This window comes from Oreochromis aureus, linkage group 18 (genome assembly GCF_013358895.1).
Source record: "Oreochromis aureus strain Israel breed Guangdong linkage group 18, ZZ_aureus, whole genome shotgun sequence".
NCBI classification, from domain to species: Eukaryota; Metazoa; Chordata; class Actinopteri; order Cichliformes; family Cichlidae; genus Oreochromis; species Oreochromis aureus.
Window position 1 is genome coordinate 10,868,063 of NC_052959.1, and position 17,201 is coordinate 10,885,263.

Sequence of the window (17,201 nt, forward strand, 5' to 3'; positions counted from 1 at the left end):
GATTTCTGCGTGGTTTCTCCCCGTGTACAGTCCAAAGACATGCAGTTAGTGGGGTTAGGTTAATTGCTGACCCTGATAAGGATAACAGGAAGAGAATGGATGGATAATAATAATAATAATGTTAATTAATTGATGTTAAAAAACAAACAAATAAACAGAAGAACATTTTGAACATACCTTAATGTGAAATGAACTGACAACAAACCAAATTAATAAATAAGTAAAATAATTTGGGTATTTAAAACATACTCATACTGTGGCCACAAGAAGAAGGAACCATAAAGTTAATATTTTAAAGCTTGTAGGAAAAATGCTCTGATTAATCAAATGGTCTCAGCTGACGTTGATAACTTTCCTGCTCCAGCCTAAAATCAATTTCTTTCCACACACACAAAGAAGGGAGGCTGCTTTGCTTTGCTTTGCTTTGATGCGCACTGAGTTTTGCAACTGGTGTCAGGTGCTGATTTTCTCCGCGTTGCTCCTGATATTCTGACTCTTATCTGCGTTTCTCGCCGTGTCCGAATGCATTCCACGTCCATGAACTCTGTGGATGACATCAGATTAATCACAGCAGAGTGACACCATGGGTGGGGCACTGCTTTGCTCTTTGGAAATAGGTGGTTCCACAGGGTGGGATGGAAGCTTTTGCTGCTCTGGCTGCTCACGTCCCCCTCAGTAACAGCTGATGACTGTCCGCTCACTCATCATATGGCGTCACTGACACGCCACCTCACATTTACAATGTGACTGTATTATAAATAGAGATCTTCGATTGAATATGAAATAATAGCTTCTGTTTTACATTTACACATCAGTAATGACACTATTATAATTACCTAACTTGCCTCACAGCAAGTGGGATTTTCTCAGCATTGTAGTAATCATTCACAAATTCTTTAAGCTCTTGATCACTTTTACTTGACATTTGTTTTACAGCATGACGTTAAGTTGACTTCATTAGCCACATTCGTTCTCATAAAGAAAGAAAGAGCTTTTTATTCACAGGAAACAAAGATGGAAATACGCAGATAAGAAAGAGAAAAAACATTTTCGTCACAAATTCCATTTCGAGTTTTCCGCTGGACTGAACTTTGCCCTCGTTGTGATAGATAACAATGTTCAAATTTCCATTTTTCTGAGCTCTTTGAGCATTTATCAGCCATGTTTGCCTCCACTGAGACTGAGAGTTCAATGCCGACCCTGGAAACAGCTGTTGAGGTGGAGAAAATCCCACTAGTGGGTCCATATAGTCAGGAGTAGCTTTTGAATGTACTGTACTTGTTTTGGGAAAGGAAATGTAAAGTTAGGGGAGTGAGGGTCAAACCAGCATCTGGAACGGTGATAATACAAGAAAGGGAAAAAGTAGAGTAGCAACATTATTCTGGCATCTCTTTACTTCTGTAATTTTTACAAGGAAAATTTACAAGTTCCAGTAACAGCCCACAGACCTTCCAGGTACAGAAGTGCTTATTTCCTTTCTTTTGGACAATAGCTCCACGACTGGCAAGGAAAAGTGAAAGATTTCTATTACAATATACTACAAGTGAAGGACTCAACGCCCACAGCAGTGACAACTGAAGTCAGAGGAGCCCAAAAAAACAGACTGTGAGGCCTGAACACTAATGCCAGAAAGGTTAAATGAGGTCACACAAACTGCATGTGCACACTGGGCTGCCAGCTCATCTACCCTAGATTCTGATTCAGCTTTCAGACATTGTGACCTCTCTGAGGACTGAGAGTCCACCCTCCCAGCAGACTGGTTTCCAGCTCGATGCATCAACATTGTATTGCGTGTCTTGATTTCACCATCATGGAGGATGCGTCACCAAAAAAGTGCTATCACATCAGACGCTTGGTGTCACAGAGTGTCTGTGGACAGCACATGCGCAGGGCTGCCGAGGCCCTGCGCACTTCAAAGCTTTTCCTATTCTCTTCTTTTCTCTGTGTAAACTTAAAATACTGACACAATGCAAATGTCATCCTGCTTTCTACGGTGTTGGTTTGAAATAGATCTAATGAAAGATTTTTCTCAGGTATATTTAACTTAAATGCGTGGCTTTTATTCAAATTGGGACGCACTTTGTAACTATGCTTTTTAAAAATGCAATCAAAATGAAGTTATTGTTATTATCCATCCATTTTCTACCACCTATCTGGGTTCAGTTTGTGGGGACAGCACATCAACAGAGAAGACTAGACTTCTCTCACCCCAGCCACCTCCTTCCAGCTCATCCAGGAAGGATGCTGAGACCTTCCCAAGCCAGACAAGTCCTAAGTCTGCCCACAGTAGGACATGTCCGGAATGCCTCACCTAAGAGGCGTGCAGGAGGCATCCTGGTCAGATGCCTGACTCAACTTAACTGACTCATTTTGATGTGGGGGAAAAGCACTTCTACTCTCTCTGATCCCTCTGGAATGACCAAGGTCCTCACCCTCCTTATTCTAAGTGGATTATTAATTATAAAAATGATTAATTAAATATTAATTTATTTAATTTAAAACATTTAATAAATAATATACTTGCCATTTTAATTAATTAATGACACAACGAAACAGTTATTTAATGATCTATGTGACGTATTTGTGGCCCCCCCACCAGACCTGTGCTCTCCGTGTAGCTGCTGCCCTCTGTTGGCCTGTGCTGTTTGTCTCCGGTGCAGCAGGGGGCGCTGCCAACCCGCGACACTCTTAGAAAAGAAAAAAAACCCCAACGATACCGACATCAGACTTCCGTGTTCCGGAGTCCGCAAGTTAGTGCAGGAGGGGAAAGAAGGAAAAAATATCCCAAAATGGTGAGTGGATAATGTTCATATACAGCGGGTGGAGACGGTTTGAGTTTATGGAGGTGTGTTTGTTGTTAGATGAGTGTCTAAAGCGGTTTGAAGGTCAGATGGAGCTGGATATTTGCGGCTTGTCGGGCTGTTCCGGCCCGGTGAGCCGCTCGGCTCCAGCGTGGCGATTCATGGCTGCTGAAACCTCAGCTGACCTCTTCCTGGAGACTTACTGCGAGCGGTTAAACAGCTTTTGTGCGACTTGGGACAGCTGGAGCCTTGATACTGATGGTATTTTCCTCTTTTGCTGACATGTTGCTCCTTCATCGCTTCTCAGGGTTTCGTCAAAGTGGTGAAGAACAAGGCCTACTTCAAGCGCTACGAAGTCAAATTCAGGAGGAGGAGAGGTAAGTCAACATGAATTGCACACAGGCTCAGATCCCCTTTCTGTGGAGCATGCGCCATTAAACCACATGCTGTTACTTATTATTTGACAGAGGGGAAAACCGACTATTTTGCCCGCAAACGCTTGGTTGTGCAGGACAAGAACAAGTACAACACCCCCAAGTACCGGATGATTGTCAGGTTCTCCAACAGGGACATCTGCTGTCAGGTCAGTGCCAGAAAGACTCAAACTTGTGGGGTCACGTGTTTTTTAAGCATCTGTCTCATGTTGCTCTGTCTATGCTGTCCAGATTGCCTATGCGAAGATTGAGGGAGACCATATCGTTTGTGCTGCTTACTCTCATGAGCTGGCCAAGTATGGTATCACAGTGGGCCTCACAAACTATGCTGCTGCTTACTGCACCGGGCTGCTGCTGGCTCGCAGGGTAAACATGCGCGTGCACACACACACACACACACACACACATACATATGTTTGTAATTAACACCAGGGTTGCCATACATTGGAGCAGATTTATGATTTTGCACCTCTCACACGCCTTCATCCTCCTCCTCCTCCCTAGCTACTGCAAAAGTTCGGCATGGACCAGGTGTACGAGGGCCAGGTGGAGGTGACGGGAGATGAGTTCAACGTAGAGAGCGTGGATGGGCAGCCTGGCGCCTTCACGTGTTACCTGGACGCAGGTCTGGCCAGAACCACTACAGGGAACAAAGTGTTTGGAGCACTAAAGGGGGCGGTTGATGGTGGACTTGCCATTCCTCACAGGTCAGTATGATGTCAGAGTGGCACTCGGGTGGGCCTATTTTTTTGCAGCTTCACCCCTGCAGTAAACATGTGCAGGAACAGAAATGTGTGCATGTTTTTCTTTGAGACATTTTTACAATCGCCTATTTCCAGTTAGAGTTTACGTGGCGGGTTATTCGCTGGTCTCCATCCAGCTAAAGTTTCTCAGTTTAGTTTGCTGGTGCATCTCTGCTTCTCGATGATGATAAAAAGCACGCTGAGCAAAATGTAGTTGGTCCTTCATTTGCATTAGCTGATGTTTACTGTCCTTTTCAAGACGGGGCTGAGAGAAGCAGGATGGGACCGTTTTTAGGATTTCCCATTAGGTGGTAGTTCCTGGTACTGGGTACTTTTTAGTACCTGCTCGGGCAGGTTCCAAGTGATCTGAGGCAATCCGAAAATGTGACGTAAACAGATTGCATGCCACTGATTGGCTAGTCAGTAGTGTCACACCATGAGTCATGATAGTGACTCCCTCATGAAAATCAAAGCCACCATTGTTGAAACCCGGCAACGAGGAAAATGGCTGCACAAAAATCCCCCACTGTAGTCCCTAAGACTGACAAAACGCCATATACCGAGCAGCAGGTGTACGTACCATCACCACAACATCCCCCATTGTTGATATGTCGCATACAAATGAGGTCACAGACTTTTGGACGTGCTGCTCTAACAACCCAACACACAATACACATGATTTATACTTCTGCGTCACATCTACGTTGTAACTTGCACCATAGCCAGAACCCCATTTATAACCTTAATGGGGGGGGGGGGGTAACACGACATGCACCACCTGAAAAATGTAACTACACGTCGGGTCGACGCATGGCATGGAAAGTTCCCATGTAGGGAGAAAAGGGATTTCTGGTTACTAGGTAAGTTGGGATGTAAATTTCCCACAGAACTCAAAATCAAACTTGAGGTGGTACTCTGTTATAATGGGAAGAGAGCAAAGCTGAGTCAAGCCCAGTAGGTAATAGTGGGAAATGGCTAAAAGATCCCTCGCAGAAGTCTACATCAGGCCTTACGGTCGCTGCCTGTGAGAAGGCAAAGTTGGAGCAGCAGTAACCATCTCAGCACTCACTGGTAAAATGGTGCCTCCTGATGGCGACAGTTCAACTTTGCAGAGGTTAATTACAAAAAGCAGCTGTAACACATTGTTCCACAACAAAGAACAAAACTACCTTGAACCTTGTGTTTTTGTTTTGTCTGGTTTTTGTTAAGATTTTTAAACTTGATTCTTCAGAGGCGTCTTTTAATAGCCTAACTCAGTTTCTTCACACTTTGTTCTTTAGTCTGAAACGTTTCCCCGGCTACGACACAGAGAGTAAAGAGTTCAACGCAGAGGTGCATCGGAAACACATCATGGGCATGAACGTGGCCGATTACATGTCCTACCTGATGGAGGAGGACGAGGAGGCCTACAAGAAACAGTTCTCGCGCTTCATCAAGAACGGAGTCACTCCAGACACGGTAACATGACGCTTGCTGCGTGATTTTTTTTTTTTTTTTTACAAACACGGCCTGAACAGATTCTGTCGGCTAGTTTCGTGTCTGCTTAAATCATGGTAACGCTGAGGTGACACTCTCAGATGCATTTAAGATTTGGTTTCCTGTTTCCAGTACTCGAAGTGGTGTTCAACTCAACGATGCAGAAAAAGCTTGACCGCAATTGGGTTTTTTTGGGCACTATATAAAAATAAGTAAAAGTCTGACCTGTTATGTATCATGTAGATGAATATTTCCTCTGCGACTTGATCATTTAGTGATGTTTACATAAACGTAATTTAAATATTGCTTGCATGTCAAATTTCCAAACATGCATCTAATCGAATGCATCAAATGCAAACGGGAAACTTGAAATCATAACAGTGATGATCTCACAAAGATCCAGTATGGGCTTCTCTACATGTAGACCGTATTGGATTAGTCTATTTTTATTATTATTATTGTTATGTGCTTCTATTTCCTGTTATTTTTCAAGAGAAACGACATAAGCTATTAGGTACACAATGAACAGCTTTGTCATTAATTAAATTCCTGTTTTGTTTTCAGGTTGAAGAAATGTACAAAAAAGCACACGCCGCCATCAGAGCGAACCCTGTACACGAAAAGAAACCCAAAAAAGACGTCAAGAAGAAGAGGTGAGTTCACAGTCACCATCCTGGAACAATAACTGCACTTATTTCATGCCAAGTCAAGGCTGAAGTAGTTACTGGGCTTTTTCTCTCGTGTGGTGAATGTTAATGGAGTTGTTTTTTGTCGTCGTCTCTTTCCGGGCAGGTGGAATCGCGCCAAGTTATCTCTGGCACAGAGGAAGGACCGCGTCGCCCAGAAAAAGGCCAGCTTCTTACGAGCGCAAGAGCAAGAAGCAGGGGACGGTTAGGGCCTCTGCAGAGAAAATACAGCTCACATTGCAGACAAATAAATTTATTACAAACTCACGCCGTCTCTGTCCTGTGTCACGAGTTTTATGAGTTGCTCCTTTCCCTCAAGTTACACTCGTAACTAATCATCTGTGATCATGTTTGAACCCCACTGGTGTCTATTAACTCAACAGAAAGCAGTGCAGTGGTATGCATTTTAATTGTGCAAAATCATGCTGGGTTGTTGTTGTTTTTTTCATTTCTAAGTAAACATTTTTTTAAACAGTTTCCAAACTCAGCAGCAGTCTGATCTGCGTTGTAGTGGCTTAACACATCCAGGTGTAGTAAGTTCATTTCAGTAACGTGTGACGGGTCATGGAGAACCTTTTCAACAGCATGACACGTGAGCACAAGATTTTATATTCTGCACAAACTGTAAACATTCATAAAAAGGACCAGCATGAACTCTATGGCACTGTGATGTGAAAATCCATAAATAATGCCATACGTTACCACAAATGCTCTTTTCAATGGAAAATACAAACGGCAAACATTCACAAATTAAATACATTAATAGTTTTTTGGGTGAGTCAGTGATGCAGCAGTGACTTCACAAGGGTAACATTTGGGAGATGCACATCAATAAGACAGCCAGACTTCTGTGAATAACTTCACATCGGCCACACAGGATACTGTCTCAGTCTATCATGCAGATGAGTGACATTTTTAAAAATCCAGCACTAAGTAAAGACTTGGAATGTATTGCTAAACCTTTAGATTGTGTTTGGAGGTGATCTAGTTTTCTTGTAAACCCAACTCCTGAAAAGGACCAAAATCAACAACCTGCATTTAAAAAAAACAAACAAACCTGTTGAATCAATTGTGCTGCCCCACAGTGGTGCGGGGCGGTAAATAAGGGAAAATCCAAAAGTAGCTTCTTTAGGACAAACATTAAAGGTTGGAGGGAATCTAGAGAAATCTGTGTTCAACAGCTTACTGAGGTAGTACTGAATCGTACCGTACTACTTATCAGTATACTATTAAAAAAAAAAAAGGGTAAAATCAGCATTTATGATAGTATGTGGGTATAACTCCAAATGGCATGGGTAACCTGCACATCTGTGAAGGCACCATTAATGCTGAACATTATTTCCAGGTTTTCCCTACAAAGGCCTTGCTTAGCTGAGATGACGCCCAACTCCATTCTACGTGCATTTGAACAGCTGGCTACATAGTACTAACCTGCATGGATTCAAGACCTGTCACCCATTTAAAACATCTGGTATATAAAATTACAGCATCTGCGCTGGTCTCCTCAGTTTCCAAACACTTATAGTTCTATTGCAATGAGTAACTCCACAGTATAATGCTTTGCACATTTGCCTAACGAGTGAAAGATCCCCTGCAGAGACACAAATCCCTGTAGGATTGCGTCAGGAAGGACATCCGGTGTATAGTCCCGACTTTCTGACAATTGTATGAAACGCATGCACTGTTGCACTTGGTGACACATTCCTTCATGATAACGCACATAAGAATTATGATTTCTTTTTGCTTCTGTGTAGATTCTGTTATGTTTCTGGAAGTACTGATCGTGCACCGAATGAGTAGTAATATGTGAAAACTCTTGTTTAGATACTACAGCACAGTTTGGGTTTTTAGGTCAGTTTAAGTCCTTTTATCTGGCTTTGTTAAAAGTCCACCCTTATCCTAAACTCCCTCAAGTTCTAGGTTTTAATATGAAATTGTGGTATTGATGTTCATTGATTTTACAATCATAATTTTACCAGCGTAGTGCGTACTCATCAGCATGATTTTTGTGGCAAAAACAGCAATTCAGTCTCTCAGCTTTTGAGACTTTCAGTAAAAACTACAAGTATGTTTTTTCCAGCAGTGCTATCATGACATTCCACTGTAGTGAACAATACAATACACAATGTGTGTTTCTATGAGCGTGACTGACGGTAGCATGCAGTCATTTAATTATTTAAAATAAGTTTTTCCGGCCTCCAGCTTCATCCATACGTGTGACCGTTCCTAAGTGTTAGTTAAAAATTATTTTAGTAAGTTTGCTACTCTTACATCACAGCCTATTTTATAACCATTTCCTCCTTCAGAGTGACTTCCCCTCCTTGTCACGAGTCCTTGGTGTGTGAGATCTGTTTCCACAGCAGGGCTTTCAGGTTGTTGAGGATAAGCGAGTGCTCCATGTTCATCTGTCCAGCACTACCTTTGAGAGCCATGCAGGCGTACAGCTGCCTCTCGAGCTCCTCTCTCATTCCTGACGGTGCCCCCCGCAGAAGGTAGTCCTTCAGCGCTTCGCAAGCCTTTGCCAAGTTTGGCCTGAATGGCTCCTCCCTGCATCGCCTCTCTGACAAATCGCAGGATGTCTCACAGTCTGCCCCGTAAATGCAGTCGGCATCCGTCTCGCACTTCAGTGCTCGCATGGTGCGCCTGAACTCCTCCTCGGGAACCACTGCTTGGGTGTTAGTCAGACGGAGCTCATGCCGGTCAGTGTAACCGAAGTGTGCCGCAGCGAGGTCGCAGATCAGAAAGCTCCCGTAGGTGCCGTGAAAGATGTCCTCCACGAGCTCCAGCAGGCCCATGGAGATCTTAGCTTTGCGAGGCCAGGAGGGGGTGAACCACTGGTCCATGGAGCGCTGCAAACCACTAGGAACCCATGAAACAAGAGGCCAGGGCAGAGATAAACCGTACAGGGGTCCATAGGGAACACGCTCTGTCATGTAGAGATCCCCGCAGTAGCCGATGAGACGAGGAGTGTGTCCTCTGTCCTGGAGCAGCAGACCCAGCAGCACCTCAAAGGACAGAGCACAAAACTGCCTTAACATCAAGCCTCAGAAAACTGTTCTCCACTGTTAATTATATTATTATGAACTCATGATACCTCATCCATTTGCAGGAGGGCCCATGTAGAGCGGGCTTCTGGCAGCGACACCCGTCCATCCCTGTTGCCATCGGCGACAGAGAGGATTTGGCTGACGAGGCTAGCAAGGTTCGCCTGCTCTCCAAGCTTGGACTGGTGGATAGAGAATGAGAGAAGCTGTTTCAGGCTTTAGTCCATCACAGATTTAGTTTCATCTGAACTTTTATGACTTGTCCTGTTTTACCTTGAGGTGATTAAAGACCATCTCTTTAAACTTCTCCACTGAAGTGCCTCTCGTAGGCTTGTCAAACACTGGGGTTTCCCTCCGTGGCTCTGGTTCCTCACCCAGCTCATAGTGCACAACCTCCCCCAGCTTACAGTGGATGATGCCATCGTGGTCTCCCCAGCTTCCTGTGTATACCTAATGAAAAGCAGAATGGGATAACTGACCGATCACTCACCTTTATCCTTTGCTAATTAGAACTCATATAAGAATAAACTTTTCATGTAACTCTCAGAAAAAAGAAATTCTTTAATATTCTACAGAGCTCTCCAAAAGTTGATTCTGTTCATCTGGACGTAGCGTTTTCAGTGGGAGAAACGTTTCATCACTCATCCAACTGACTTCTTCAGTCTCAGCTGACTGCAGGTTTCCCCAATCTTAGCATTGTAAGATGGCGAAAGATGTACCCTTAGGCCCCTCCTCGATTCAGAGATGGTCTTTCCCTTTTCACGTAAGGGTAAGGGTTCAGCCTTCGCCATCTTACAATACTGTGATTGCAGCCATTCCCCAACTCTCTGTGAATGGTACTCATGGCCATTGATCAGTGGTTGTTGATCAGTGGTCATGAGAATTTGCATAATTATGATGAAGGAATTGACCTCCCAGCCCATTGTTCCTTCAGTGGTGCTAGTTTCAGTCATTATGCAAATGCACTGTTTATAAGATTGGGGAAACCTGCAGTCAGCTGAGACTGAAGAAGTCACTTGGATGAGTGACGAAACGTTTCTCCCACTGGAAACGTTACGTCCAGATGAACAGAATCAACTTTTGGAGATTTACTTACCTGGATGATTGAGCATGCATCAAGAAGATTCTACAGAGCTAATAAATCTAAAAAATAGCTACAATTGCAAATTCTTTAAATGTTTCTATGTATAAAAATGGCTGTAGAGAAATGTTCCACAAAAGAAAAAAAAATGTAACCCTGCAAGAAAAATAGTTACTAGGTGAGCTAACAGAGGCTAATAAAAGCTGACAGAGGCTAACAGTGGTAATCTGTGCTTACTGACAAAAAGTCCAGGATATCCTCAACAAGTTGACTCGGTATCACTGTCATCGGTCAAAAGTGAACTCCACTGTATCGACTGTATTGGACTCTTGTCACAACGTTTTATAGCCTCCTCCAAAGTAAATACAGGTGGACCGCTAGCCTATTGACTGCTTGCTGCGGTAAACAGGGGCCGACAGCCTACACTCACTACAGATGAACGTCCTGAGTTTTTGAGGTGACATGGAGGGTAAAAACGTAAAAATACTACAAATATTTAATTGTCACGTATCAGTTTTTTATTAATGATTCATTGCTATGTGTTGGTTTTCTAACAGTGTTTAGAAAAATGTTTATATACAGAAACAGTGGAAGAAACATGCCGGCCCATGGCGGCAGTTATGAAGTAAATTCTAAATTTGACGTATTTGTTTGTCTTGGCTCACTAAAACCTGTTTGTCCTACAGCAATCAGCTAAGTTTATTCATTTGAACTGGGTGTGGTAAGAAAACAGAAGTCATCTATTGACATCTACCAGTGAGATTTTACACACAGCAATCTAAATGGAAAGTACAGTGGTCTCCTACCTGGTTGTTTGGCAGTGTTGACAGACACCTGCCCATGTACAGTGTTTCCTTGTCGCACAGACTGCTGCAAGCAGACCCATCGATGATCCCCCTCCTGTATTTATCACACTGTAACAAAAAAAGAGGAACACAATTATTATTCTAATGCGGGTGATATTTTCTTAATAGCCACAAAGATTTCTGAGACGAGTTCTTGCAATTTTCAAACCATGGTCTCTTTTAAACTACTGCAGTCACTCACAATAGCATTCTTGCACTCGTGTCCTCTGCACAGCTCTGTGTAGGCGGAGTATTGCACATAGAACACCCAGCTCCCCACCAGCACAGTCAGCCATGTCAGGAACAGGTAGTTCACCCGCACAAAGGAGATCCGAGCCTGTGAGTGGAGAGTTGAAACAAAACTGCGCTGATGGATCCAGATCTGCAAACTCTACAGTACCTAGGTCCCGGCAGTTCATTTCGTTATGAACCTGCATTTCTTCGTATTGGGATTACCTGGATTAACATGTTAGACAACCATGGTTTTGATCTAATCAAACAGGTTTGATCACATAAAAGGTTATTCTAGTGAGAGTTGGGGGTGTCCAGTAACAAGGTACTGGTTGTGTGGTTTATTGCTAGGTGCAACAATAGCTCATTAAGCCAGAAAATGTTTTTTAGAGTTGGAAGTCCCATTCTTCCAGCGCGACATACCATTTTAGTTGTGGCTGGTAACAGCTTACTGCTTGAGTCACAGGATGCACACATCACATGTCTTACAATGCCCCTTTGAGCAGACGTCCTGTTATTTCTGTGACATGGTGAAAGTTAATGCAGTTATTTGCCATCGTGATAAAAATCAGGCAGACTGAAACTTCTGAAGAAAACTACACTACAAAATAATCTACAAACAGCGTATTTTAAAACAACCTGATATTAGAAAACTCAGCAACTGACTATTTGTGTCATTTTCCTTCACCTGTTAATGAACATTTACAGGGACAAATACATTTTCATCACAAATAATCAGAAGAGCTAGAGGATGTGGCTGGGGAGAAGGAAGTCCGGGTATCTTTGCTTAGACTGTTGCTTCCGTGACCTGGATCTAGATAAGAGGCCAAGGACTCATAGATGGTTACTAAGGGTGGGAGGGGAAAATGGTGCCAGTATTGTACCAATACATGGACACCAGAAATCAATATTTTACTAAATAAATTAAAATGCTCAGGGAGTACTCCAAAGAAGAAGGCTCATCTCATGCACGACCATCCTGAGATTAGCCAAACAAACTTACATTAAATCAGCTCAAGTGAAAGTCCAACATTGGACACACTTAGCTTCACAAAGCTACATCCTAATTCAGAGCTAGCTAATGGCTCGGTCAAGGACTAAAAATATAACAACTTCCTTAGATCCATAAAAAAATATTTTATCATATTCTGTGACTGATTGGAACTTGTGGTGATGATATGGTTGCTCAGAGCTTGTGGGTGTTGCACACTCACAACCACTTTTAATCGCAGGGCGATTGCACAGGTTGCCAGATAGGAAGCAACTTTTCTGCAAACAGCTGCAGCCTGACCTGGACTGACTGCAAAATATTGCTGTCTGATCTATAAATGCAGACAGATTGACAACATGTTGCCATCAGTCTGATTGAGTCTTTGTCAGTAAACACAACTCGAGAGGACTTGAGTCAGCTGGATGCTTGTGAGCTGGTTATATTTCTATAGAACAGGAAGGTTGCTGAACGCAAATGTAATGTGAATTTCTTTTAAAAATGAATTTGAGTCTATGTAGACTTCAACAGATATGTGATTTTAAAGGATTTATCACAGTTAATTGATGTATTATTAACAATAGATTGCACTTAATTGCCAACTTGGTCCCTTTCAATCATAAACTATCTCACAATAATTATGGCTGGTTTTAGTGAGTATTGGTATGCTTGCCAATGTTATTGTGATAAAACAGGCACTGACAAAGTTCAACTTTGAGGGCATAGTTTGCAAAACTAGATAAATAATATTGTATAGTGTGAAGCCCGGTAATGATATTGTATCATCTGGTATCTGGTGACTCTCACCACTAATGGAATAAAAAACTGAAGTGAAATGAACCAAATCAGAAACAAAAACAGCTGCAGTTGTTGAAAACAGGAAGAAAGATCACGTTTAATGCCAAAATAGTCATAAAGTTCAACTGTGCATACAGAAAGTAACTATTTGCTTCATTACCAACCTATAGCAGTGTTATTTCTGCATCTCTGCGAGGCTGCACTTATAAAGAGTGGTGCTTTGAGTTAAAGTGTAACTTTAGCATGCAACAATAAAAACGATAACATGGCAATGATTAGCAGCTATAACTTTTACCTTGTTTGAAATCCTAGTTTAGTAGGCCAACATGCAAACATTTGCTAAGAAAAAAAACACACAAAATACAGCTGATGCTTATGGACTCCTTACAGCAGGTAAATACTGATTTGGTGGTGCTGAAGTCAGAGGATTGCAAAAGTCTTTGGGAGGGGGAACGTTAAGATTTTGTGTCAATAATTCGTTAATTTGTTCTTTGGTCAGTGGGGCCAAAGGTTGCTAAGCCAACTATCATGGCAATCCACACAACACAGTTACACATTTCACCATCTCTTCTATGGCAGAAAAGTCTGCGGCCTTATCAAAGAGTGTCGAACTAGAATTGCGAAAACTTTACAATAAGAAGTTACAGGACACTTCTGTGAGGTCTTGATGTTGCTCTGGAGCAACAGCTGAAGTCAGTTAATGAAATGATCCTCTCAGCAGCACACAGACTAAGAGAATAATTAAATAAAAGCAAGCAAAAAGATAAAGCAAAGAGGACTGTTGGAAGGCAGAGTGGAGCAGTGAAAAGAATTTAGGTCAGACTGCCTCCGTCGGCCACACTTCTCGACTTTTACCCAAACAAAACTGCAGTTAGTTTTTCCTCCGAGGACTGTAACTGCACTTGGGAGGATAAAGTAATTTTGCTTCTCTCTTTGATTGCATGGCAGGAACTGGTTATGCCGTGTGTGTTTTGGCAGCTTGGCGTGCCTCTCATTCAGCTTCAGCAGTGTTTCCAAATCCCAGCAAAATACCCTGGCGGTGTGGCAGGCACCAAGTCAAAAGCCTTTTTATCTTTCATGTGCTGTGATTACTGTAGTTTGTAAACAGAGCAGAAGAACTCTCTGTTATGGGTTTATACACTCTGTGGGAGACATTAAAGCGTCTGATCCGCACTGACACACAGACAGAGGGTCAAATTACTCTTAATTTGTATTCTTTAGAGATTTAAGGCATCTCACCAAATACTTTTACAAGAAGGTTAGGGTACGGGAAAATAACAAATTAATTGTCTCTCTATTTGGTGCATTTCATCAATCTGTTACTGACAACAGCAGGAATTTATTTGAGCTTTAGCAGCTGCTTTTTAATAGAGCAGGACAGATGTCTCCTCTGCATGACCACTTTGCTTTTAAACACTGTGTGCCCTGAAGAGATGACTAAATAGACAGTTGGCCTCCACGAAAGAGATGGAGATAAGGATAGAGAGTGAACATCGCTATCACATCTGAATGCCTTGGCATGTGTAAAGGGAATTAACATTGCCTATGTGCACACATGGAAATTAAAGGTTGGATGCAGCCCAGCCCTCCATGGTCATGACAAGCAAGTGACTTTGAGTCATGTGTGTCTGTGAACTGTCTGTGGGGTATGTGAAAGCTGAGCAGGACAGAGCTTAATCCTTCATTAAACCCTGTGGTCCCTTACAGTGTCTCCTCTGCAATGAAACCTGATATGTACTAAACGTCTTAACTAGGAAAACAATGGATAAACCTAACTGATGCCACGTATGAGGGTTAAAAAGAGTCAAAAAGATGTTTATTACTATATTACTAACCACAAAGACAGGGACAGAGACTCCACATGTTTTGCAGTTGTATAGCAGCCTCAAGGTATAAATCAATAAAATAAACAAAACAAGATAAGTCAAATAAAATGACTAAGTGCTGAGAGCTGAATGACCTATGCACGACTGAGCTAAGTGACAAAGCACAAAATCCATAGTGCAAGCTTTAGGGTCACTGTCTGTCAACAGATGGTCTCAGTTACCCAGACAAAAGACCCATATCATGTAGAGGGATTTGCGGTGATGGCCACTGTCATTTCATCCCACCTGAAATCCACAGAGCGTCTCAGGACGGAGCTGGCTCTCCTTGTCAGTTTTTGCCTCTAATCCCGCATGACGCACTGAGGGTGGCTAATAATCTCTGATTGAAAACGTGTCTTTACAGGCTCAATGAAGCCTTACTAAACTGGTTTTTAAATGCAGCAGGCTTTGACATCTGAGCTACTTGATTTCTGACAGCACAGTTCGGTCCAGGAGCCATATATATGTCGGCTCTGCAGTAAACTGTGATGACTTTGCTGAAACCTGCCTTGTAAGCTTGCTACCTGGAAGAAAATAAGGAACACATTTTGCCGTTGTGGCTTTATGAGCAAACAGGTTTCCTAGAAAGTTCTTAGAGAGGCTTTTTCTCAAAATTGGTGAGCCCGTTTGCATTTTGCACTGACCTTTTGTTTGAGAACATGGGGAGAAACTGATTTGAGTAGACCACAAGCAGAACTATTTGCCTAATTACTGTGAAAAATGTGAAAAATGCATGCACAATATGCAGTGAAAACACATGCAAAATCATTTTTTTCTTCTAGGATCAAAGTCCTCTCAGGCCTTAAAAAAAAAAAACAACGCCCGGTACAGGATGACATGTTGCTTAGTAGCAACTGATCTCATTGAATTAAACCACGGGCCTACAGGAGACATTGGTTTACTGTAATTGGTTACTGGTTATAGCCAGATGAAATGAGGTGAGCTTGCCAACATGTTTCACACTTTGAGCTCAACATGTTTCAGCTTTCAGTAGACTGCATTAAACTGACTGTTGTGTATGTTGTAATACAGCAGCATTCTACCCTTTTTAAGAGCAAATGCAGCCCTGTACTCTCCTCCTCTTTCATAAGCTCCTTACTGTATTGGGAGAAGTTGCTGGCAGCTGCTCCTCAAATCAGAAGGTTCAACCCTTATTACCCAGCCCAAAGGAATTACTGCTGCCCTGGCACTGCTGAAGGCAAGGAAAAGACTGAGTGGAAGCCCTGGCGTCTTTACAGCCAAAAACAAAGCAGAGCCAGGGAAACGATGATATTGTTTCTAGAGCAGGCTCGCATTCATCAGGTATTTTGCATTTTGCATTCATCAGGTATTTTGATGTCGCCCACACCGAGCAGCAAGAGGAGGTACCCGTTTACTGCCAGCTGTCAGTGTGATGTGGCACCACAGCGAGCTCAAACAACCCCACAGCATCCCCTCATTTTAAACTGCAATCCACTTCACACAACAGATCCTGGGTAGCAATCTTACCTGAAAGTAGAAAGACTTTTTCACCCAGGCCCGTGGAAACAGACCCTTCGCCATCACAAAAATAGATCATCTCAAGACGTGGACCTGGCTGTGGGGGATCATCCAAAAACCCATGGGAGAAAGCCTGTTCAGCATCAAACGACGGGCACAGGGAAATTATTGCAGGTTATCCGATTTTAAGCTCAGATTGTCGATTTGTGTTGACGGCGTGAGTCGCTCTGACGGCACACTTTGCCTGCGCCTGGGCTCTGTTTGCAGCAGCTGCTGAATTCCAACCAAAGCAACATAGTTGAAGCTGGGGAAAAAAAACGCAGGTTCAGAGCGCAGGCGCAAACTCTACCAATAAGATGTCTGTTTTTAAGTTTACATGTGATCAACTAATTTGACCAAAACTGCTGTCTAAGCCCACTCACCGATGCCAGATCCCCTCCGCAGATAACGGTGAGTCAATATTGCGTGTTTGCGAAACTCTGGAGGTACAAGCAGGTCAAGCCCAAGCCAGCAAGGAGGGGGAACACAAACATCCGCTTTCTCCTTCAAAATAAAGGTTTTATTGCGGAGACACTACACACAACTTCCGGCCAGGAGGTCTAATTAAAAATTACCTGTTAGCGTCATGTTATGTTGTAGCGCCATGAAGTGGCCGTACTTTGCACAAGTTTATCAAACATCTCATCGTTAAACTTCTGATGTTTTTGAGTAAACATATTTTATATTTAGA

General features: G+C 42.7%; 2 protein-coding genes across 2 annotated transcripts; one reads left to right on the plus strand and one right to left on the minus strand.

The window, feature by feature from the left end:
- The first annotated feature begins 2,623 nt into the window (after positions 1-2,623).
- rpl5a (ribosomal protein L5a) lies at positions 2,624-6,407 on the plus strand. Its single transcript, XM_031749780.2, has 8 exons — positions 2,624-2,792; positions 3,109-3,178; positions 3,269-3,384; positions 3,467-3,601; positions 3,740-3,942; positions 5,259-5,436; positions 6,019-6,107; positions 6,247-6,407. The coding sequence occupies exons 1-8, from the start codon at positions 2,790-2,792 to the stop codon at positions 6,347-6,349; spliced, it is 897 nt and encodes a 298-aa protein (XP_031605640.1). The 5' UTR covers positions 2,624-2,789; the 3' UTR covers positions 6,350-6,407.
- A 125-nt stretch (positions 6,408-6,532) lies between these two features.
- dipk1aa (divergent protein kinase domain 1Aa) lies at positions 6,533-17,184 on the minus strand. The gene is made up of 8 exons (XM_031749779.2): positions 17,086-17,184; positions 16,894-17,014; positions 16,481-16,775; positions 11,313-11,447; positions 11,072-11,179; positions 9,458-9,634; positions 9,235-9,366; positions 6,533-9,145 (listed from the first exon to the last, which is right to left on the minus strand). Exons 3-8 carry the CDS (start codon positions 16,532-16,534, stop codon positions 8,465-8,467), a joined length of 1,287 nt encoding a protein of 428 aa, XP_031605639.1. The 5' UTR covers positions 16,535-16,775; positions 16,894-17,014; positions 17,086-17,184; the 3' UTR covers positions 6,533-8,464.
- Between the last annotated feature and the right edge of the window lie 17 nt (positions 17,185-17,201).